The 23,160-nt window shown below is 46.8% G+C and overlaps 1 protein-coding gene across 1 annotated transcript; it reads left to right on the top strand.

Moving 5' to 3' along the window:
- The first annotated feature begins 1,552 nt into the window (after positions 1 to 1,552).
- On the top strand, positions 1,553 to 22,918 carry LOC104567191 (transitional endoplasmic reticulum ATPase-like). Its single transcript, XM_088520574.1, has 17 exons — positions 1,553 to 1,590; positions 6,409 to 6,520; positions 6,889 to 7,061; positions 9,214 to 9,356; positions 11,437 to 11,567; positions 12,794 to 12,925; positions 13,359 to 13,461; positions 15,070 to 15,203; positions 15,448 to 15,583; positions 16,660 to 16,772; positions 17,408 to 17,572; positions 17,681 to 17,803; positions 18,726 to 18,938; positions 20,112 to 20,420; positions 21,481 to 21,636; positions 21,954 to 22,108; positions 22,470 to 22,918. Exons 1-17 carry the CDS (start codon positions 1,574 to 1,576, stop codon positions 22,573 to 22,575), a joined length of 2,421 nt encoding a protein of 806 aa, XP_088376700.1. The 5' UTR covers positions 1,553 to 1,573; the 3' UTR covers positions 22,576 to 22,918.
- The last annotated feature ends 242 nt before the right edge of the window (positions 22,919 to 23,160 follow it).

The following is a 23,160-nucleotide window of genomic DNA, read 5'->3' as shown; positions in this document are numbered from 1 at the left end:
CACGGCGCGTGTCACCCGTAAGCGTGGCACGAGTTGGGCTGGGATATCCGGGCTTGGGGACGACGCCTGGAGCCTCGGGACAGGGGTGCCTCTTGTAAGTGCTTTTCTTCAGTTCTGCTCTGCAACCTTCCCTCACTTTAAAAGGAAGGGTAGGAGGGAGGGCACGAAGGATTAAGTACGAGCCAGACCTGCATCAAGAAGGAAACAAGGGAGCGACTGTCAGTGTAGGCTGCTGGAGAGCAGCTGTCAATTGCATCTCTTTTCCTCCTCTGATGTAACTGCCACCAAAAACTGGGAATAAACCTCTTAACACCAAAGTAGTATTAAAACCAGACATTCACTTTATTGCAGCGCTGGGTGCACAGGGGATTGCTCCAACCTATTGCGCACACCCTAAGGTGCGTTTGTTAAAATGTTTATTTCTCTATCATCTATATATGCATTAAACTCAAGGAATGATCATACATATGCATTCTATTTCCCCAAACTAATTACAGTCTACCCCATGCGCATGCGCTCTCTGTCCCTTTGGTGGTCTCAGGTGGATTTTTGAGACCCGCTGGTGGTCGTCTCGCCATGTCCACTCGATGACCTCCTGGAACTCACTTCCAAACATGGCCCCATTTTGATTCAGAGGCCCTACTGCCCAGTCCCAGACAGTTCCTTGAAGATGCGGCAGTCCTTATCTTTGTCTTCAACCACACTTTGCTGTTTTGTCCATATCATCTCATGATGTCCCAGGAACATCTGCTGTTTTGTCTGCATTTTCTAGCAACAACAGCGAAAATATGTCCTTGGGTGCCTTTTCTCCTGGGTTTTCTCACAGCATTACGGGAGGGAGTCAGTAGGAGCCGGGAGCTGCAGGAAAAGGAGTGGGCAAAGGGGCTGGAGAGGACCTCACCGCTGCGCTCCCCGGTTCCGTCCGCATCCGCGTGCTCGGAGCACGTCCTCGTCCTCCTCCTCCTCCTCGTTCCCGTTCCCGTTCCCGTTCCCGTTCCTGTTCCCGTTCTCGCTCCCGTGTCCCGCCCCGCGGCTGAGCCCTGTTGCGCTCAACGCACTGGTGGGCCCCCCCGGGCCGTCAATCAGCCGCCTTCCCGCCTCCCCATTGGCTGCGCTGCTCCTTTCTCCTTCCTCGGACACAGGCCAATGGCGTGGCGACTTTGGCTGGCCCGCGGGGCGGGCCATCCGCGCAATTTTCCCATTGGTCGATTTTTTCCATTGGCTACCGGCGCCGCGTTGCCGGGTAGAACCCCCGCGGCAGAGGCGCTGTGATTGGCTCCTGCGCTTTTCGCTTGGCTCGCGACGATTGGGCGGGCAGAAGAAGGGGGGGGCGGAGGGAAAGCGCTCCCCCCCCGCCTCGCCTTCTCCACGGCCTTCGCCTCCCGATTGGCTGAGCCGCCTGCAGGGTGGATTTTCCCATTGGCCGCCGCACGCTGTTGCTAGGCAGGCTTGCCCGCGCGCCGGGCGGAGCTCCCCCCCTTCCGATGAGTCGGCGCTGAGGCCCCAGTGAGCGCGAAGCGTCCGCCGCCGCCGCCAGCCCTGAGGAGCCGCCGCCGCCCCTCGCCTCCGCGCCATGGCCTCGGCATCCGAGTAAGTGCGGCCCGCCCTGCCGCTCGCCGCCCTGCAGGCCGCGGCCTGGGCCTGCGCTTGGGCCGCGGCGGCGGTGCCGGGCCCGAGCCGGGCCGGGCCGGGCCTCCCTCCGCGCCCGCAGCGCCGCGCCGGGCCCGCGGATCCCGCTGTGTCATGCAGGCCCCGGGGAGGCGGGGCCGCGCCGCGGCGGGGGATGGGGCGCTCCCCGCGGGGGCCTCCGGGCCGGGGCCTCCCCGCCGAGTGTCGAGTCATGGCGGAGGTGGGGGGAGCCGCGGCCTGGCCGGGCCCCGGGGCCGCCCGCCGTCCCCGCGCCCGCCCGGCGGCACCAGGCCGCGGCCGCGGGCAGCGCTTTGTCTGCGGGCCCCGGCCCGCCGGGAGGGCAGGGGCCGGCGGGGCCGTGTCCCCGTTCGCTCCCGCAGGCCCAGGCGGTGACTCGGCGCGCGGAGGGGCAGACATGTTGTGCCGGGCGGCAGCTGAGGCAGCTGCTGTATTTTTTCTCGCCTCACGCCGCTCTCCTTTCCAGGCCCGGAGATCGTCTTTCACGTGCTTCAAAAACATGAGTTGGCCGATAGTGGCCTCTCCGCTCCCGTCCGTGTGCGCAGGCCGCTTCCCTGGCCCTCGACAGCAGTAAAAATCGAGCCTGAGAATAGTTTTCCAGACCAGTAATACTTGAAGTGACTTGTTGGGCTTGTACCTGTGCTCGTTTTCCATAGTGCCCTATGTTTACCTTTTCTTTTCTTTTGGCAACTCTTGAAATTCAGACCAGTTCGCTCCTACTGAGTCAACCTCAACCAGATGCACCAAGAATTTAATGTCCATGGCAGAGCTTGTGTTGGAAGCGGTGGTCTCATCCCTGAGGTGTCAACAAAAGTTACTCTATGACAGGGAAAAAAACCCGTTTGGGATTTTGGGGTCGGTGCCATCGGCAGCCATTTTACTGAAGGGAGCGCGAGCTCGGTGTGTAACAGCACAGGGGCGAGCGGAGCATGGCCCTCTGTGGGGGTTTGTGCTTTCCCCCACGTACTGGCCTGGAAAAGGGTTTGAGAACTGGACATCTCGGGTGCTAGGTACGAGCTCGCGGTTAGATCCTCCTGGACTGTTCCGGTAGGTAGAGTCCTCTTTTATTTGCTTTAATGAGAAAACACTTTATGTTGTGTTTTTTTTTTTTTTTTTTTTTTTTTTTCAGAAATACCTGCCTGCCAAAAATAGTTCTGCTTGTAACATGGCAGTTCAGGATTAAGTCAGTAAGAAACTGTTGGCAGGTTTGTCTTGGAAGTGATTTCATGAGGAAGTCAATTAAGAAGTCCCACTGACAAACACAAGTTGTGGCCGTTCACTTTCATTAGGGAAGCTGAAATCATGTCGTGTGTGTATGACTTTTTTTTTTCTGTATATTTAGCACAGACTACCCATAAAAATGTAGTTTCCTGGTTTATGTGGAGATCTAGAGACTGATAGTACAGAAAAACCACTAATCACAAATTACTTTATGTCCTCATTCATTCCTACTGTCCAGCCCAGCCTTTGGACTCTTATAGTATGTGGAACCAGGGATTCTCTGACACAAGGAAATGATCACAGGATGTAAGTTGTAGAAAATAATCCTGTTTTTCTCCTGGTCGCTACTGTCAAAGGGCCTACAGGACTATTTTACTTAAGAAGGAAGCTAAGCATGGGAACTAGGAAGGGGTTGTTGTTGGTCTTTAAGGCTAGCTCTCATTCTCTTCAGTTTTACGGACAGCAGGATCTTAGGTGCAAGTTTGGCCTTTAATTGGACTGGGGATTTTGTCCTCACTTCTGGCTTCTGTTGAGCAGCAGTCTTGAAGCAGGCTATGAATTTCTTTTTAACCCTTAGGTGGCTCTGAATGTGCGTTTTGTGTTTGATTTGTTGAATGGGTGGAAGAAATCAGGGACAGGGAAAGTAAAGTGTGTGATGGAACTTAACCAAACACTCAAGTAGGTAGAAGAGATGATGATGTAAAGGATTTGGACCAGAGTCTCTCTGACAGAAATAGATGAAAACTCATTGGAGAGCTTTAAAAAATAGCTGGGTTAGCTGTCTGCTGTGGCCCTTCACTGAAGCTTTGTATCATGCACAGGAAGGATGGCCAAAGAAATCCACTCTTCATGTGCTTTCCGGGTTGTGTTTTCAGTTCAGCCTCTTCTTCCCTCAGGTTAGAAGCTAGAGCCTGGGTGAGGGTGGCTGAGATACACAAACATGTTTTGCTCCATCCTGTCACTTACAGTAAGGGGATCCCCCTGGAGAGAGTAAATAAGGACAAATTGTGATAATATTTTATTATTGCTCCTGAAAGACTAGCTAGTGCTTGACTATTAAAGTCCCTATTCTCCTCTTATGACAAATAACATCACGTTCCCAGGTAGCTGGCATGTAATTTTTTTTTAACATCTGTGTTTCTTTGGCTGCAGAACTATCAAATGAGTTAATTGAAGTTCATCCTGTTCATTTAGATGCTTACGTATTGTTCCTTGGCAACTTTTATGCCGTATTTAAGTTCATTCAAGTTCTTAAGTTGTTTGAAGTGCAGTAATATGCTGAAAACATAAATATAGACTTCACTTCTTACTTGAGGAATTCTGCAGATTCACAGTTCTTCGATGTTAAAATTACTTTATTTCCCCTAACATTTAGTGGAACCAAATACACCTCTGCTGTATTGCTGTATTTTGAAAGCTATTTGAACTGTTTTTCCACTTCTATACCAGTTACGGTTTAGAAAATTCTGGTCTACAAGTTTTCACATGGTGCCGTATTCCTCTTCTGTTTATTTTTGTTTTGGTTCCTCAGCCAGTTTTTAGGGTCTGGGATAATCTCTGCATCCTCAGGGGCAGCCACTCAGTCGCAATGGCAGTTTGTGTAGCCAAAGTCTGGTAGCAGTTTCTGTCTGAAAAGGCTTTGGGATGCACCGCCCCTGTGCTGGGATGATTGACATTCTGACTTTGAACAGGCAAGACAGGAGTTTAGTTTCTCTCCGGTGTCCCCTGATTCCCATCTAGCTGTAGTTAACTCCCAGTGTCCAGGAGCAACTGCTGTTGCAAGGACCTTCCTTATAGGTAGCTTTTTACTTTTATCTGCTGTACCCCCTACAACATCTGTAAGCCTGGTAATTTATTGGTTCAAAATGCCATATAGCTCTGCCAATTTTTGAAGGGAGTTTCTGACCACCTGAGGCTCTGCAAAAGGATTTGGGTTGAAGATGGAATTCATAAGCTCTGTTGTAGGTGCATCCAGTGGCCTTCCTTTTGTCCTTTGGGTTTAAGGAATGTGCATGGGTACGGTCTGTACGGTTCACATACCCATAGAAATGGATGCACATTAATTTGTTACCTGTTGCAGCTTCCTTTTAAGAGAGGAAAAAAGGAGGGCAGTTTTGGAAAGGTAGGTTTGGTAACTGATTGTTCTGTTCCCTTAAAATTATGTTGCCTCTCACTTGCAACATGTTACCTATGTTACTAGGGCTTGTTGTGAGCCTTGGAGACGCTTTTGAAGCAATCTGACTGCCCTAAATGCCTGCTTGTTGTTGTTCCTCTTTAAGTGTCCAAGACGAGAGGCAGTATCACATAGTCTGTCTTGGCAAAAGCTCAATTTTGAGGCTGTCACAGGGACAGGTAACACCGTGTTGGATGTATGTCATCCCTTGCTGCTTGCTGAAATGATGTATTTTTAAAGACATAGTGAACATAACCGCTGCTGCCACAGGCTTCATTCCACTGCTGGCATGCTCCTACCTGCTTCTTCCACCTCTTCTTGTCAAGGTTTGATCCCTTATGGTTATTTTGTGCCTAAAAGAGCTATGTGAAGCCAAAGTGCGCAACCAGCAGCTTTGCCTGAAAGGCTTTCACAGTTTGCCAATGCTTGCCACTTCCTTAGGACAAAGGAAGATTTTCATTGTTTTTGTCAAAATCAAGCCAAACTGTGCATCATTTTCTGTTGTGACCTTAGACCTTGGTACTTCAGCACTACTTTGAGAAAACAGTCTGGTATCTAACAAGGGAAGTAAAAGTCTTGTTTTGCTCTTGCACTTGGCTAGTGTGCAACTTTGAAGAGCTTCTCAGGAACTGATGGATTCAAATTCTTCCTTCTTTTATCAAATAAGTCTTTTGGTGTGTTCGACTTGGAAGGAAATGAGATAATTATCTTTCCTATATTTTCTTGCCCTTTACTTTTCTCCTTTTGGTCAAGGTAAATGAATTGGCTGCTGTGGTTTACTGAGCTAGAGCTGCAATGACTTCTGTGCAGGTTTTACAGCAATATCCCCAAATCCTCTTGTTTTTCATGAGCACTTGACTATTTCTACTGGATTGCTAGGTTTAACTAATAGATCTCGACAGACTAAATTCTTACAACTCCTCCTGTCTGGGGAGCTGCAGCATTGTGCTTTAATTCCCCTATTTATCTGGGATTTGACACCAAATAGACTTAAACTCTTGTTATGGTTACAATGGCAGGGGTTACATGTGATTTCAGATGAGTCTGGCTAATTCTTTTAGGCAGAACATCTTACAGTCAGCAACATCTCACTGACCACTTCTTTTCACGAGCAGCTTCATGGCTATTTCCGTTTGAGGCTAGTAAAGTAGTTAGTATTTACTCTCAGAAAACATTTTCTTTTGAACTCCTGGAACTGTTATCCACGAAGAATATTCTCCTTTGTCTTACCAAAGGCTGTAGTTCCCAAAAGACCAGATAACAAAGACATTAGGACCAAAACAGGGGGTCTCAGGAGGGAAGAGGGAGAAGCAGTGTCTAAGACTCCCCGTATAGCCCTAACTCCTATGTTCTTTTTTCTCCTCCAGTTCTAAAGCAGATGACTTATCGACTGCCATTCTGAAGCAGAAGAACAGGCCCAATCGGTTAATTGTTGATGAAGCCATCAATGAAGACAACAGTGTTGTGTCGCTGTCCCAGGTGCGTCAGCTGTCGAAGCAAAACCTTAAATGTGGCTAACATGCAAACTGCTGCTGTTGTGTGTTACCTTGGAACATAACTTGGCGACATGAATCTAAGTGTTTGTATAAAAAGCTACAGCAGTTACAAGTGAGGGAGATGGTTATTTGTTTTCTAACACTGTTTCATGAAAAAATGTGCTCTGATTCTGAACTTCTGATTCTGATTTCTAAACTTGAAACTTTATTCTGCCTTCAGGACTCTCTCTTGTCCAGTGCAGTAGGATCTTTCACTTTCAAGATGTAATTCTCAAAAGTCAAGTAGCTCTCCTCAGATACTTGAATTTTTGCTTTGTCAAAAGCTTGTGCTAATGTCGTTGTTGTTTACAGGCAAAAATGGATGAATTGCAGCTGTTCAGAGGAGACACTGTCCTGCTAAAAGGCAAGAAGAGGAGAGAAGCAGTCTGTATTGTCCTGTCAGATGATACCTGCTCAGATGAGAAGATTCGCATGAATAGGGTTGTTCGTAACAACCTGAGAGTGCGCCTAGGGGATGTGATCAGGTGAAGATGAGTTTGCCGACAGTTGCCTATCCCTGGGTTGCCCAAGTAATTTTTGCACAGGGTCTGAACTGATTCAGTGAGTAACAGAAACAGGAAATAATGCTGTGTCTTCCAGATAGGCTTTTGTGTGTGTTGTGTCTTGCATCACGGATTGAATGTAGTTTACTTTTGTATGTGTCGCACGCGTACATATTTAGATTAATGCTAAAAAAAGATACTATTTTTTCCTGTAAATCACTTCAGCACTTTCACAAACCTAAATTCTATCACTAAATCAAGTAATTGAATTATTTAACAATTGGCACATTCTCCTTCCCAAATTTACATTTTCAGATGAACTCACAAATTTTTCGTGTCTGTTAAAACTGAAAACATAAAAAGGATTAAGCAGTATTGTGACTGATCTTAAAATGCCTTTACCTCAAGCACCCAACTGCCCTGTGACGAGCAGAAGTTAAAACTTGCTAGAAATGAGTGACAAAGCCAGGTAGCAAGCAGTCAAATACCAAGACAAAATATCCCCCAAAGAATTTATGTATTCCAATTTCTGTTATAAAGTTATTAATACAGGTAATTACTAATTGCAAAAGTATCATAGGAATTTTGTTTTGGAACACTTGCAGGCAGTAGTGGGAAAAGACTGAAGGACACATCTTAAATCAACAGGAATGTTCTTCATGGGAGACAGGCTTTGTTCTGTGTGGAAGCTGGGTGTAATTGACTTGTGAGCGTTCCTTACATGTGGAAATTCTGTTTCATAGAAGACTTTCCCTCTGAATATTTTACTAATCTGAAATCTTCCATATGTTTTGGGAAAATTGGTGCCCAGAATTCCTAGGGTGAAATGAAGAAAAATCTTTAAATGCAAAATACATTTCATGTGAGCTTTATAGAGCAGATGAATGAGGCTGTTGCGCCTCTATTTCTACCACTAGAAAATTCCAGTTTTAAACACTAGTGTACCTGGAATAGAATAGTGTTTTGAGACAGACTGGCTATGTTTGTGGGTTTAAAATAAAGGTAGATTCTTACTTTAAACTGCTGTGAACTGGTTACTGTCAGACTCATTGAACTGGTTACTGTTGGAGTCATTTCTAGTGTGACATTTCTAGTGTGCTCTCCTCTGCTGGGACTGTGTAGTGGTTCAGAGCCTTCCAGGTGTGATACCAATTTCCTTAACTGTATTACAAGGGTCAGGTATCTTTTGTACCCCCATACCCTCAAGATTTTCCTTGCTGATATCTAATTACTTACTGTATTTATTTCCATGGCTTGTCCTCTGCCAAAACACAGGCTCGTGCTTTAATCACTTTGTGCTTGTGATCTCTCAGCTGTTTTCCTTATGAAGTGGTCTGTCTTTTCTTACCGTCCTTTGCTCTCAGGAGAGAATGTGCTAAAAAGCTCTCTTAAAAGTGTCTAACAAAGTAATGTATGAGAAGGAGCACACTTGGTTGTAGTTCTCTGCAAACTTTTTTTTTGGCTGGCAAAGCTGGTTTGAGGTTTTTGCCTCCTTGCAGCAATTTGCTACTCTGAAATATTGCTACAATAATTTGCTGTCCCACACTGTAATATAATAACTGAAGTGTTTTTAATAGGAAAGGAGGAAGGGGAGCCTTTGCAAAGTGAGATTGACAGGTATCTTAACTGCAAGCTGCTTACCAATGACTGGTACTGAAAGCCTTTGCTCATAAGCAGGGGCAGCAGGGGGGCTATTATAGAAGAGAGAGATGAAGAAGAATTTCTCCCAGCTTCCTATCTCTAACAATTGGTCCAACAAAAGCTTCTTGTAGAAACAAAAGGTCGCTGGTGACTTTCCCAACTGTTCAGGATGCATTAAGCTGTTTGGGATGCATTAGTCAACTTGTAAACGTTGTCCTGGTGGGGAGAGGGAGGCTGCAGAAGAACTGGATGTAGGAAAAGGAGTATGAATCTCCAGCAGTTGTGGAGAGTGCTGAGGGGAATGAAGGAAAATGTAGAGCATGAAGACTAGTTCTGCCACAGGGATGTGTGCTGCCTTGGATCTCAAACGGGCAGGAGGTCTTACCAAGGCTTTGGAGGGTCCTTGCTCGTTGGGAAGAGATATCCCATGTCCTTCCCAGCTGAGGTGCCAGACCAGTGTGATGCAGCTAACTAGAGTTTTCTTCTGTTGCAGCATCCAGCCTTGCCCAGATGTGAAGTATGGCAAACGTATCCATGTGCTGCCGATTGATGACACAGTTGAGGGGATTACAGGAAATCTGTTTGAGGTCTACCTCAAACCGTACTTCTTGGAAGCATACAGACCCATCAGGAAAGGTAATGGCACCTGCTGCAGAGTTCCTTGTGACACTGGTTCTGGTCTAGTCCTAGACTGGTTAAAGAGAAGCTCTGGAGCCGTGCACAGCTCTCTGTGTAGCATGACACTGGTGTCTGCAGAACAGGACTCTGCTGGTGCTGGTTTAATTTCTCCTGGCCTTCAGAGAAAATGATGGTATCTGCTGCTGATATGGCATCCTGACGGTTCTCCTGTTTTTGTTTGTTTGTTTTGTTTTGTTTTTTTGTTTTGTTTTGTTCTTGTTGTTCCTTTGACTGTTTTTGTAACATAGGATGGGAGAGTGTCATAAAAGGCTCAGGCAGAATGCAAAACAAAATCTGGGTGTTTGCCTCTGTCAGTTGTTCAGATATACCGGCTGGCACCCTGAGTAAGCCCTTGTAGCCAAGAAGGCCAGTGGGATCCAGGAGTGCATTAAGAGCGTCTCCAGCAGGTCGAGGGAGGTGATCCTGCTCCTCTACTCAGCCCTGGTGAGGCTGCGTCTGGAGTACTGTGTCCAGTTCTGGGCTCCACAGTACAAGAGGGATGTGGAGCTGCTGGAGAGAGTCCAGCGCAGGGCTACAGGGATCATCAGGGGCCTGGAACACCTGCCCTATGAGGAGAGGCTGAGGGAACTGGGACTGTTCAGCCTGGAGAAGAGAAGGCTGAGAGGGGATCTAATCAGTGTCTATAAGTACCTCAAGGGAGGCTGTGAGGATGATGGGGCTGGTCTCTTTTCAGTGGTGGTCACTGACAGAACTAGAGGTAGTGGCCAGAAACTAAAGCATCAAAAGTTCCACAGGAACTTAAGGAAAAATTTCTTAACAGTGAGGGTGACAGAGCCCTGGAACAGGCTGCCCAGAGAGGTTGTGGAGTCTCCTTCTCTGGCGATCTTCAAAACCCGCTTGGATGCAGTCCTGTGCCACGTGCTCTAGGTGACCCTGTGTGTGCAGGGGGGTTGGACTAGATGACCTCTAGAGGTCCCTTCCAACCTTAAGCGTTTTATGATTCTATGATTCACTTCCTGAGTGTAATTCAATTAATAACTAGGAGTGTGTAGGATAGCCAGGTGTGCTTTTTAGAGTTGTGCTTGTAGCACTTCTACTGGAACAAATAGATCCTAACAAAGTATAATTAGGAGTTGAAGTTCTCAAACTGCTTTAGCCCAAAAGAGCCAGGAGATGAAGAGTGCAGCAGACAGAAGACTAGGACATCCAGGGCTGAACTTCCCTTTACCTGGCTTCATGCAGGCTGGAACAGCTGCCTGGAAGTCGTATCTTTGATACAATGGTAACAAAAGCATAGAGTTGTTAGAGTGCCCTTCTGTCAAGGGAGACAGCCAGCAGTTACCTCCTACCAGCACAGGGCACTGGAATTCACATGAGATGGTTTGGGATTTTATTTTATTAATGGCAACTTATGATTTCAGTCTTGGCTTTGGTTTCTCCTATCTCACTTGTGACTTTCATTTGAGATTTCATTTTCTACTGTGTCTCTGCTGCCCACTGGAAGCAGGCAGCTCTCCTTTAATTCAGTAGCTGCTTATTAAAGGAGACAGAGAAAATAGAGACGTTGGCACTTTAGCCTTGGCCCATATACTTAGTTCCTTTATTAAGGCTGCCTGCTTGCCAGTCTGTGACCAGGTAGATGACTCAAACTCAATTGCAATACAACTTGAAAATTTTTGTTTTCTTAAGCTCTACCTGAACTATTTTTAGGATTTTTTTTATCTCCTTTAAAAAAAAAAGAGAAGTTGCAAAAGAGTTAAATTGAAAATGCATGGAAGCTGGGCTTGATTCCTTGCCTTCAACATTGTTTGGTATCAAGGCAGAGAATTCTATTCTCTTCTTTGCTGTTTGTTTTGTTCTGGATGAAATTTGAGAACTTCACCCATTACAGAGCCACACAGTGCTCTGGTAGTCACTGTGTGTGCAGCTTTTTAATAAAGCACAGACTAGTGGTAGAACACCAGCAGCATATGCTTGCGTAACCTACTTTCTGTCTTCTGAGACTGCTGGTAGTGCAAAGTTTGACATTTCACAGATGCCAGTTGCAGCAGGTCACTGAAATGTGGCATTTTTACAGGCGACATCTTCTTGGTGCGTGGAGGGATGCGTGCAGTGGAGTTCAAAGTGGTGGAGACAGATCCAAGTCCTTACTGCATAGTGGCTCCGGACACTGTGATCCACTGCGAGGGAGAGCCCATCAAGCGAGAGGTGAGCGAATCCTGCTGTGCAGCTCCCCACCAAATCCACTTCATCCCCCAAAAATGCCTGTTTCTGTGATAGCCCTGGAGAGGGCAGTGTTTGCAGTTCCTGGTTTGGCGTTTTGCTTGTTGAATGTGATGATTAGAAACCTTTGGTTTCAGGATATGAGCTCTTGAAGTTAGGTGGAGAAGCGTGGTTCCACTGTCCTGATCTCAGGTGCTGAGATAATATTAATGCTTAGGTTTTCTGAGGTGATGTGATGGTTTGCCCACAGCAGGTTTTGCATCTGCTTTGAGATAGCTGATGATGGACTTGGATGCATCTTTTAATTCAGAAGTTCCCTTCCGCCATAATAATAAGAATTTGTGGTGCTACTAAGTTTCAATCCTTCAGAAAAGAAAGTGATTTTTCAAGGGAAATTCCCGTTAGATATAAGAGAAAAATATTTTCATTGAAGGATTGTCAAACCCTGGAGTAGGGTCTGGAGAGAGCAGCCTTTGGCCCTGGTGACATCAGACAGTTCCAGGTTTGTAGGGCTTGGACAGAAATCCCTGAGGTCCCTCCGTAGGTGATTTTATGATTTTAGTGTGGCCTAATAGTTTGCAGTAGATATTCTATAATTCTATGATTTGCAAAGCTGTGAAATCAATGGGTGTCGTAGAGCTGTTTTGGGAATATTAGTTAAAGTTTGGTTTTATGTGTGTGCTTGGATCTTAATCTTAGCTACTGTATTCAAGAGGAAAACACTGTGAATGAGAACTGTATGGTAGCTAGGACCATTTGAGCAGTTAGACTAAAGTATTCTTATTCCTTAAACCATAACTGATAATTCCTATTGAGTTTCACTGCACATTTTTAACTTTGTTAGGAATGTTGAGGGTCACACAGCTTGTCTTGGACTAACAGCTCTAGGGAACAGGCCTCTCGGCACACACCATCATTAAGGAGGGTGGGCTTCATTCAGTCTTGTAAAAGCCTGGAGCTGGATGCATGCCACTAGTCCCCACTGTATGTCTGGGAAAATAGAGTTAAGAGTGCTGAATACTGCAGGAAGACTCAAAAATTGGAATTGCAGAGTAGCAAGTAAATGGTAACAGGCAAAACTTACGGCTTATCCCCTTTCTAAACCAACACTTTGTAATTCTGCGCTACTCTCTAGAGATTCCAGGCTTCTGTGTTCTGGGAGGGATTATTGTTGTTTCCCTCGAATATTTAATATGTTTCCTTCCTGGTAGGATGAGGAAGAGTCACTGAACGAAGTGGGCTACGATGACATTGGTGGCTGCCGGAAGCAGCTGGCTCAGATCAAAGAGATGGTGGAACTTCCCCTGCGACACCCTGCGCTTTTCAAGGCAATAGGGGTGAAGGTAAAGTGTCCTGTGGGCACCCTGTGAGTGAGTCATCTGGCCTTTGCTCGAGGCTGTTGGTGTAGGAGGATTATGAGGTAATGGGGGGATAGGAATAAATAACCCATGGTTATTTTTCCCCCCCTTCCCTTTTTTTTTTTTTCTGATATTAAGAAGCTATTGCCTTTGATGCTTTAGACACGGAACAAAATGCTAGAAATGTGTGAAGCAGAGTGATGCTTTGAATCAGCACTGTCAGTTATTGGCAAGCTGCTTGTTTCTGTGTCATGCAAACTGGGAAGGATGTTGATAGTAATACTGGAATGGCAGCCGTTACATGAGCTGACATCAGAATTTTGGGTTTGCCTTATCAAACACTCTCCAGTTTCACTGTGAAGCTACTTACGCACTCAGATATTAATTCACCTCCTAAATCCCTTGGCTTTGTCCTCAGCCTCCCCGTGGGATTCTGCTGTACGGACCTCCTGGCACTGGTAAAACACTGATTGCCCGAGCAGTGGCCAACGAAACTGGGGCTTTTTTCTTCCTGATTAACGGTAAGTTTTGTGGCTTTTTTTGGCCACGAATCTTTGGCTAAATTTGCTTTGGACTTATCCATGTAGCTCATGATAATGAATGGAGCTGATAAGACTTTGAGACATGCTGTCTCCTTGAGGCACCTTTGTAATGCAGTGACCTGGAGTCTGTCTGCCTGGGTGTTGTAGAGAGAGTTAGGACTGAATTGGTGAAATTATTCTATGTATATGGGTGAAGAACCCTCTTCTATAACTACCAGCTTGTTTCATTTGCACGAGGTGATGGTCTCTACTGGAGTTTATTTCCCTCAAATAAAGCACAAGAGCTGCTCTGCTTCTCCTAATATTGATTGGGAGGAACCTCCCTCAAAGCTGTAATGAGTGCCTTGGTGCTAGTTGCAAGTGAGGGAACCTTGTATCACCCTTGCAGAAAATAAGATAAATGCTGGGTTATGGCTAGTAAGGACCAGATTCCAAATACTCCTCGCTGCTTTTCTGTCTTCTTTTATAGTCAGTGCTGAAATGATTTTGCTGCAGTCAGGATATACCTACACTTTCTTTCTAATTTCAGTTACATAGGCCTCTGTTTCGATTGTATAGACCTGCTGGGGCGAAAGCAGAGGAGTGTATTACACATTGCAGGGGTGATCTCAAGGTGCAGGATGCAAGTGGGCTGTTTTTAAGCGTATGCAGTCCTTGAAATATGCTTCCTAAGTATGCAGAAGGGACCACTGCATGCTAACGAGCCAGCCTTTTCTTTAGAGACTTGCCCTTCTGTGATATAATAAAAATAATTATGTCAGAATTAGTGATGTATTCCTTATCTGCTAGTCTCAAACCTGGAGCCACAGGCAGTGTTGTAGCACAGGGCTAGGATGAATTGGTGAGTTACTTTTAATGCAAGACTCTCAGGACAGGCCTGCTGCAGTGGTTCTGCAGCTAGCTGAAGTCAGCTGCAGTCATCTGTGCTTTCTTGAGGGTCAGATTATTTTTCTTGGATCTTTTAGAAGATACTTTTTTTTCATTACCGCTCCTATCATCATGGGAGAAAAAATCTCTAAGTCTGCACTTGTGTTCAGCACTTGTAGGAGATCTCAGGAACTGTTTCCCTTCCTTTCGTGTCTGATATGTTCGTAGAGGATCCCTTTTGTTATTCTCTGAGGAAAAAAACTTTTTAAAATACTTGTAAATATTGATAGACTGTTATAGAGGGGGAATATATAACCACATAGTGCAAGTTAGAAACAAGGTCAGTGTCTTGCAGCTTTATCCTTCCCAAAAGTTCATCACTATGAACTTGGTTGCTTCTCTTGAAAGCCAGGACAAGCATTAACGGTGTGTGGTGGCATTGCAGAGGAGCTCACTTCAGTGTGAAACAGAGTAGGGAAAAAGGCATCTAAAGGTAGGTCACTGTCTAGCACTGAATTCTGATGGAATAAATGAGAACACCAGAATGATTTTAATGCATCCTATCCTTACATGTACAGATACTGTTTTAGTGAGAATTTGCTTGTTGGTGTTTGCTTTGACTTAAGATATAGACACTCCCATGTGCTCTTTTTACTTAAAAAAATAATAATAATAATAATAATATGCAACTGTATGCTGAATTCATGCTCTACTTTGCAGGTCCTGAGATCATGAGCAAGCTGGCTGGTGAGTCTGAGAGCAACCTGAGGAAAGCCTTTGAAGAAGCAGAAAAGAATGCTCCTGCCATTATCTTCATTGATGAACTGGATGCCATTGCTCCAAAGAGAGAGAAGGTAAAGAAAGTGCTGTGGCCTTAGGTCCTTTTTGGGAATGGCTGATGTGGACCTCAGCCTTTGAGCATAAGGATAAAGCAGAGTTTATCTTAGCCGTTCAGTCAGACTTGGGCAGACTCAGCACCTGGGGTGATGTAGATCAGTATGTTTCACGATAGCTTGTGGTTGTGACATCCATCTGTTGTGGTGTGGTGATAGCTGTTGTGCTGTGCTGTAGTTCTACTGTTGCTTTGCCTCTCCACAGACACATGGAGAAGTGGAACGTCGCATAGTGTCCCAGCTGTTGACTCTAATGGATGGATTGAAACAGAGGGCGCATGTGATTGTCATGGCAGCTACCAACAGACCTAACAGCATTGACCCAGCACTCAGGCGATTTGGTAACCAGAATTACTGTCTTTTGTGTGTATTTGATGCTTTCTTACAGGTTATGCTGGGGGCCTTGAAAACATTCAGCAGAAATTAATGTTAAACAGCTTCATACACTGTTGACTTGTCTTTCCACAGCTTGTTTGGAGTTTATTTCTAGACTTTCAGAGACTTTCAGCCTTCGGTGTTAATTTCTGTGCTTTATTAAGTCAGTTCTTGTAGAAATAGTGAAATACTTTGACATCAAACAGTGTGCTCGCATCTGTTGCATGAGGCTGTCCAAGACGCACTGAAGGAGTAACTGGCTACCTAATGGGTATTTATGCCTCAAGTTGCAGTGGGCTCTGAAGTGTCCAACTTCTCAAACTATATTTCTCAGACATAAAAGTAACTTGAGGTCCAGGTTTTCAGACCATCACAATGTGAGTGAATGTGTGAGCAGTTTATAAAGAGTAAAAGAGCAGACCAGTCAAATGGCTTGCTAGTTAAATATATAACTAGTCATTTGACCATTTGAAAACACAAATATGACTAGAGGCAAATGGCAGGTACTGTACATAATACTGCAGTAACACATAGGCTTCCTTTCACCCCCCAAGTTATTGGGGCTGTTTGTGCTTTTTGCCACTTTGGTACTGCTCAGAGGACTGTATAAAGTTCTGAAAAATCTGTGTCTCAGTATTTGCAGACACTTAATTGTGCTGAAGATGAAAAGGTGGAAATGAACAAAAAATGTCTCATGGTATGTTGGTTGTGGGAAGCTAATTTTCTCATAAATGAGACTTGAAAACAATTACTGAACCAATGACTCTGTGTTTTGTACTCTTGGGCTCTAGTTGAGCCCATAGTCTCAGTTTTCCTAAGTGTCTAAGTACTTTCTTCCTTCTCTGATCTCACTTTGCTAATTTGCTGATACACACTGCAGAGAAACTCAAATCTCTGTCATTTTCTGGATTTATAATGTCTGTGATTTGTCATTATCTGGTTCAGCAGCACAAAGGCAGCAACTGCAGCCCCTTTAGTTCAGAGTCAGCAGCTTAACATGTGCTTAATGTGTATTTAATGTGTGCTTAATTTGTCTTCCCAGGTCGTTTTGACAGAGAGGTAGATATTGGTATCCCAGATGCCACTGGGCGCCTGGAGATCCTGCAGATCCACACAAAAAATATGAAACTGGCTGATGATGTGGACCTGGAACAGGTGAGTAACTTGCAGTTGGGAAAGTTTGTCCGGCAAACAGAAGCTCCTTATGCTGTGTTTTGTAGTAGAAGTGTTATGCTTTGATCGTGGAAAAGAAGCAGTTCGTTTAAGAGGGCATGAAACTGGTGAACGTGTGGTTTCTGGGCTTCCTTCAACCAGTTTAAGTCACCAAAAGTCCTCATGCACTGGTTAAAATAGCATTTCTCAGTGAAACAAGCATCTGTCTAGCCTGGAAGTGCCTTGGCACTGCCTTTCTGGGTTTTTTTTGCTTGTCTTCTCATTAATAAATAAATAAAAAGCAAGTCTGAAAAAAGCTACAGAGTTAGGTGTGCATCATGGTGAGACTGGAGCACACATAAAGTGGACGATTCCTGTCATCTCTGTCCTGAATTAAGTTCTTCAGTCCTCCGGGGATAGTCTTTCTGTACCCTGTATGAATTCCACTTGCAGCTTTGTTCTCGGATACAACAGAGGTGTCTCTGCTCGTAAATGGGTGGTAGCATTTGTCTTTAATCAGAGCACTGATCTTCCTGTCCCCCAGGGTTTATTATACCCTTGAGTGAGTGACCAGAAGACGAGTTGCCCTTGCAGATCGCTTGTGTCCCTGTGAATCATGGCTGATGCTCTGCTTTCAGGTGGCAAATGAGACCCATGGCCATGTTGGTGCTGACTTGGCTGCTCTTTGCTCAGAAGCTGCTCTTCAGGCTATCAGAAAGAAGATGGATCTCATAGACCTAGAAGATGAAACCATTGACGCCGAGGTGATGAACTCTTTGGCTGTGACCATGGATGACTTCAGGGTAAGGAAGGAGAGCTGCTGTTTTTTAGGTGTAATGCCCAATTGCATGTCTGGAACACAGCACCACAGCATGTCAGAACTCATGTAATGCCTTCTCTTCCCATGGTAGTGGGCTCTGAGCCAGAGCAATCCTTCTGCTCTTCGGGAGACTGTGGTGGAGGTGCCCCAGGTTACTTGGGAAGATATTGGTGGTCTAGAAGATGTAAAGAGAGAACTCCAGGAGCTTGTACAGGTGAGAGCTTCTCACACATCTTTGCCCAGTTAGGCTATAATAATAAAAAGCAGAACCTTTTAAGATTCCTGTTTGGGTTAGGAATAGGGTAATTTCAGAGTTCTGATGGTATTTGCTGGCCATGGAGTGAAAATTCCCTGGTGTCTGCTCTCAGTGAATAGGGCAGGGTGCCGGTGCAGGAAGGTAACGTCCAGCTGTTGTCGGTTGGATCTGCACTGACCTCCTTCACAGGCGTTCCGCTACACGCAGGAGTGGTTGGAACAGTGCTCTTGCTGCTTTGCATGGAGCCCATCAGTGGGGACACTGCAAAGAGTTCTGTTAAGTAGTTTTAGAAAGTGAATGCAGCTTTTTCTAGAGACCCTGTGAAGGGCTTTCCATCAGTGTTAACACGAGTGAGAAGCATTTGGGAAGCCTTCCATGAAGGGAGAGGCTGGGGCATACTGTCAAGAATGATTTGCTTAAAGTTTCAGTTACTGCTGTAGAAACACCCTATCTATGAATAAAATAATCTCTTCTTTCTTAGTCAGTCCAATTTTCTGGTATTAAAACTATCACCTAGCTCTGACCTTGTTGCTGGGGATACGTGCCCACCTCAAAGACACCTTGGCTGTCTCTGGGGAGCAGAGCTGAATAGATGAGATAATTAGCTGTTCCCTTTCCCTTCTGCAGGGTAGAGTGAAGCTGCTCAGCAGGGGTTAAGTGTGCTAGGAAACTACTGAAAATGATAGTTGGTAAATTGAATGTTTAAAGCAGCTTTACAATTCACCTGTGGTACTTTTCAAGGCAGTACTCATTTGAGTACTACAGTAGCTCCCAGAGGCAGAATTTTGTATTTAACCCATCATAAATCTTGGGCATTTGTTCGGGTACAGGGCAAGGTGCAATTATTTTCGGCTCATTCCAAGACCCTTCTTTCTTTCAGTATCCTGTGGAGCACCCAGACAAGTTCCTCAAATTTGGCATGACTCCATCCAAAGGGGTTCTGTTCTATGGGCCCCCTGGCTGTGGGAAGACACTGCTGGCCAAAGCCATTGCCAATGAATGCCAGGCAAACTTCATTTCCATCAAGGGGCCGGAGCTGCTCACCATGTGGTTTGGCGAGTCCGAAGCCAACGTGCGCGAGATCTTTGACAAGGTGAGCGCCCTTTCTGTTCCCCGTGCTCTGTTTGTGCCCATATGCCCCAGAAGATGACTCTGCTGAGACTAACTTACTGGCCTTGTTCCTGTTTGTTCTCTAGTGTTTCCTGATCTCTTCTGTGACTGCACACTGCTTTCCTGATGTTAAGAAATTAATCCTTTTGGCAACATAACTCTAAAAAGTTTTCTTCCTTCGACTTTTTGCATTGTTGTTAAATATTTAAGTGTTTTAGCAGTGGGGTGAGATTAGGATGGGGCAGCTATCCTCCAAATCCCTGAAAATGTGTCCTGAAACCTCATGAGCCATCACCTTTTGCAGACCTGCAAAATGTCCTAAAAATTATTGTACTGCAATAAACTTGTCTTGAGGAGGAGTGCACTCCCACTGCCTGCTCCTGTTCCAGAAGGTACCTGTGTGGATCAGCTTGGGAATCTTTATTCTTATGACCAGAAAAGATGCTATGAGAGGAAAGTTGGAAGGAGAAAGAATAATTTGTTTGGAAGGGAGCTTCAGAGGCCATCCAGTCCCACTGTTTGGCCAGAGCTGGGATAACCTGGAAGTTAGGTCAGGATCTTGTATAGTTTAGTTTTGAGCATGTGCTAAGGATGGAGAATCCTCTACCTGTTTTGACTGGTGTACATGTGTTTGAGATTCTTCTTTGTGAAAAATTCTTTCTTTCTGTATTTCTAACTGGAATTTCCCTTGCAGTAGTTTGTGCCAGTTGCATCTCATCCTCTCACTGCACCTGGAAGAAGAATCTGGCTCCCTCTTTCCCATAACCACCCATTAGGTAGTTGAAGGCAGTGACTGGATCCCCCCTCGCTTTTGATGTGTCTGTCTTGATCACTGATACTTGCCTGCTTAAACAGCCAACTGACAGCCCTAGATCTTGCAGGGGCAGCTCTGGTCCAGGCGAAGTGGCTTTGGCTCTGCCTCTAGGTGCTGGAGTTACCACCTTTCTGTTTGGTTCACAGTGCTCCCCGTTTTGGGGAAACACAGGACTTTGTAAGGCAGGATGTTATTCCAGAGCAGCTTCTCCAAACTGTCCATGAGGTAGCAGCACTCTAGTACTCCTTGGAGCTGCTTTTATAGCAGGCTTAGTGTGAGATGGGTGTCCTTCTCATTTGGTGGTACTTCTGTGCAGGAATTGTGCGTCTTTGCTCCTTGCAGGCTCGCCAAGCTGCCCCTTGTGTGCTCTTCTTCGATGAGCTGGACTCCATTGCAAAGGCCCGAGGTGGGAACATCGGAGACGGCGGCGGTGCTGCAGACCGTGTCATTAACCAGATTCTGACAGAGATGGACGGCATGTCCACCAAGAAGAACGTCTTCATCATCGGTGCCACCAACAGGCCGGACATCATTGACCCGGCCATCCTGCGCCCCGGCCGCCTGGATCAGCTCATCTACATCCCCCTGCCTGACGAGAAGTCCCGGGTGGCTATTCTGAAAGCCAACCTGAGGAAATCACCGGTTGCCAAGGTAGGAGCTGTGCCCTGGCTGTGGTTGACTTGAGGTTGGTGCGTGTTTCAAATGCTCCCCACAAGCCTGTGACAAAGCAAAGGGCTGGTGATCAATCCACGCAGTACAGAGCTGGGAATCTTTCAGCCTGAATGATGGAAGTGAAGAGATGGGAGGGAGGCTTGAGCTGTAAATCTGGATAGTGGTGAAACCGGGTGACAGTGACACACAGTTACTGTGTGTGCCCACACATGAAGTAGCACAGCAAGTCTTAATCATGTAGTAGAGTTCTCCTGGTGCGGGAACCGGAAAGCCTTGACCTGGTGTGTTATGGAAGATTCTTGTACTTTAAAATAAAAGTAGAGGTTGAAAGCAGGGAAGGAAAATAGAAGCTGAAGAGAAATCATCACCCTAAATAGGTAATAATAGGAGCTTTATCACGGGCCAGAGCCATGTCCCTTTCCTGGGGAACAGATGAGAACACATCTGACAGTGCTGTTAATCAGAGAAGAGCAGAATGTCAGGCCAGAGCTCAGGCTCTTTTATGTCAGACTTACCTTTTCAGGCACTGTCAGGGAGGAAAGCTTGAAAGGAGGTCATGGCACTAGTGCATCGGTTGAAGGAGGAGGGTTGTTGGTCCTGTTTCTGTGTTGTGTCCCTTCGTCCACACGCCTGTGCCCTGTGCTTCTCTCTGAGGTGTTGCTGCTTGGGGTGGCAGAAGGACCTCTCGCTGGTGGTACAAAGTGCGCCTGCAGGTACCTCCTGAGCTAGCGACTCCGGGGCACTAGAGCCTGCCGCTGTTTCCCGTGGCACGTGGGTGCGTAGCACCCTGAGCCCAGCTCGCTTCCCCTTGAACACGAGCAGTGCAGAGGCACTCGTGGCTCTTAACGGAGTCTTCTTGAACACGTGAGGAGTGTGGCCTGCTGCTGTGTGGAGTGACAAGGGCCTTCAAAGCTCATTTTCTAAAATAGGGCGGCATTAAGGTGATACCTTGGTAGCACGGGGACGTAAAGGCACCTCTTTGTCACCTGGGAATGTAAGGTAAAAAGGACAAACCTCCTGGATTTTATTTTTTCCCTAGGATGTCGACCTGGATTTCCTAGCTAAGATGACCAACGGCTTCTCAGGAGCTGACCTGACAGAGATTTGCCAGCGTGCCTGCAAACTGGCCATCCGCGAGTCCATCGAGAGCGAGATCCGGCGAGAGCGCGAGAGGCAAACCAACCCTTCTGCCATGGTGAGTGCAGCTCCGCGAGCCCGCAGGGGCAGCCACCCCCGTGCCAGCAGGCTCCGGGGGGGCTCCTGGTGCAGAGCGCTGAGCTGCAGCACTTGGGCCTCCTCTGTGGAGGGCCCCGCTCGGGTGCCTCGTTGTTGGCCTCGCTCAGAAGGAGCAGCGGCTCCTTCAGCGGCTGTGACGCAGTGTGCGCTGCAGCGTCCTGCCCAGCCCCTGCCTCGGCTGCCCTCGGAGCATCCTGGCCCCGAGGGAGGCTGTGGGCAGGTGCCTGGCTGCAGAGCTCAGGAAAGCGGCTCACCTGGCCCCTCTGTCCCACACAGGAAGTGGAGGAGGACGACCCGGTTCCCGAGATCCGTAGAGATCACTTTGAGGAGGCCATGCGCTTTGCTCGCCGCTCCGTCAGCGACAACGACATCAGGAAATACGAGATGTTTGCACAGACCCTTCAGCAGAGCCGTGGCTTCGGCAGCTTCAGGTAGCCGGGCGGGATGGAGAGAGGGCAGCCTGGCTCGGCCTTGAGAGCAGCGTGTGGAGGGCAGTTCCCCAGCTGGATGCTGCGGAGCAGTCGCCTCTCCCATCGCTTTTCCCCTTCTCGTTGCCCCGAGCTGTGCTGCAGGCCACTCGTGGCCTTCAGGAGCACTAACGGAGCAGCCACCAGTGTTGAGGAGCCCTTTCCCTTTAATCACGTGGCAGCGATGCAAACCTTTAGCGTGACCTGCCCAATCCCCCTAGTCTGCCCTAGCGGGTGCCTGAGTGCCAGTGGGGAGGGAGGGAAGCGCGCCGAGCTGCGAGGAGGCGTCTGAACAGCATCTCTTCTCTCCCCCTCTGCACTGCAGGTTCCCATCGGGTAACCAGGGAGGCGCCGGTCCCAGCCAAGGCACGGGAGGTGGCAGCGGGGGCAACGTGTACAGTGAAGACAACGATGACGATCTCTATGGTTAACTCGCTGTCCTCGGTGGACCAAACTCCAAATCAGGCCACGTTGTACAGGGAAAATCCAATGTTCAGTGGACTCTCGGCTTCTTCATTCCTCAGTCAGAACCAGTGTAGCTGCGTGTCAGACTTTGTACAGGGAATGTTTTCTGCAAACACAAATCCACACCGATGTTCAGTTGGGAGGCAGACAGTGCATTAACCAGGAGGGAAACCGACTTAATTTCTGAGAAATTTCTGTTCTAGTTTATGTGGCAGAATCAGCAGCTTTAGCAAAGGGTACAACGCTAGCCTGTATAAAAAACCCCCACAAAAATAATAAAAAAAAAAATAAAAATCCCACAAAACTCTAGCCAGGCCCTGGCCGTTCCTTTGTGAAAGCTCTCTGGTTAATGAGACTGTTCTTCATTCTTAGCTTTTTAGGTTCATGTTAACCCAAGAAAGGTACTTGCTTGGCAGCCTGTTTCCCCTCCTGTATTTGGCAGCAGGTCCCAGAGAGGAGAGCACTGCTGCCTGGGGCAGGTACCTCGTGATCCTTCTCCAACAGAGCCATGAGCTGCCCTGTCTCCTGCCTCTTTGGCTGCTGCGGAGCAG

The sequence above is a fragment of the Tinamus guttatus genome, unplaced genomic scaffold, assembly GCF_059628265.1.
Source record: "Tinamus guttatus ecotype Peru unplaced genomic scaffold, ASM5962826v1 Tinamus_guttatus_pri_ptg000092l, whole genome shotgun sequence".
Lineage (NCBI taxonomy): Eukaryota > Metazoa > Chordata > Aves > Tinamiformes > Tinamidae > Tinamus > Tinamus guttatus.
The sequence above is the reverse complement of the archived record's forward strand: the minus strand, read 5'-3'. Positions and strand labels throughout refer to the sequence as shown.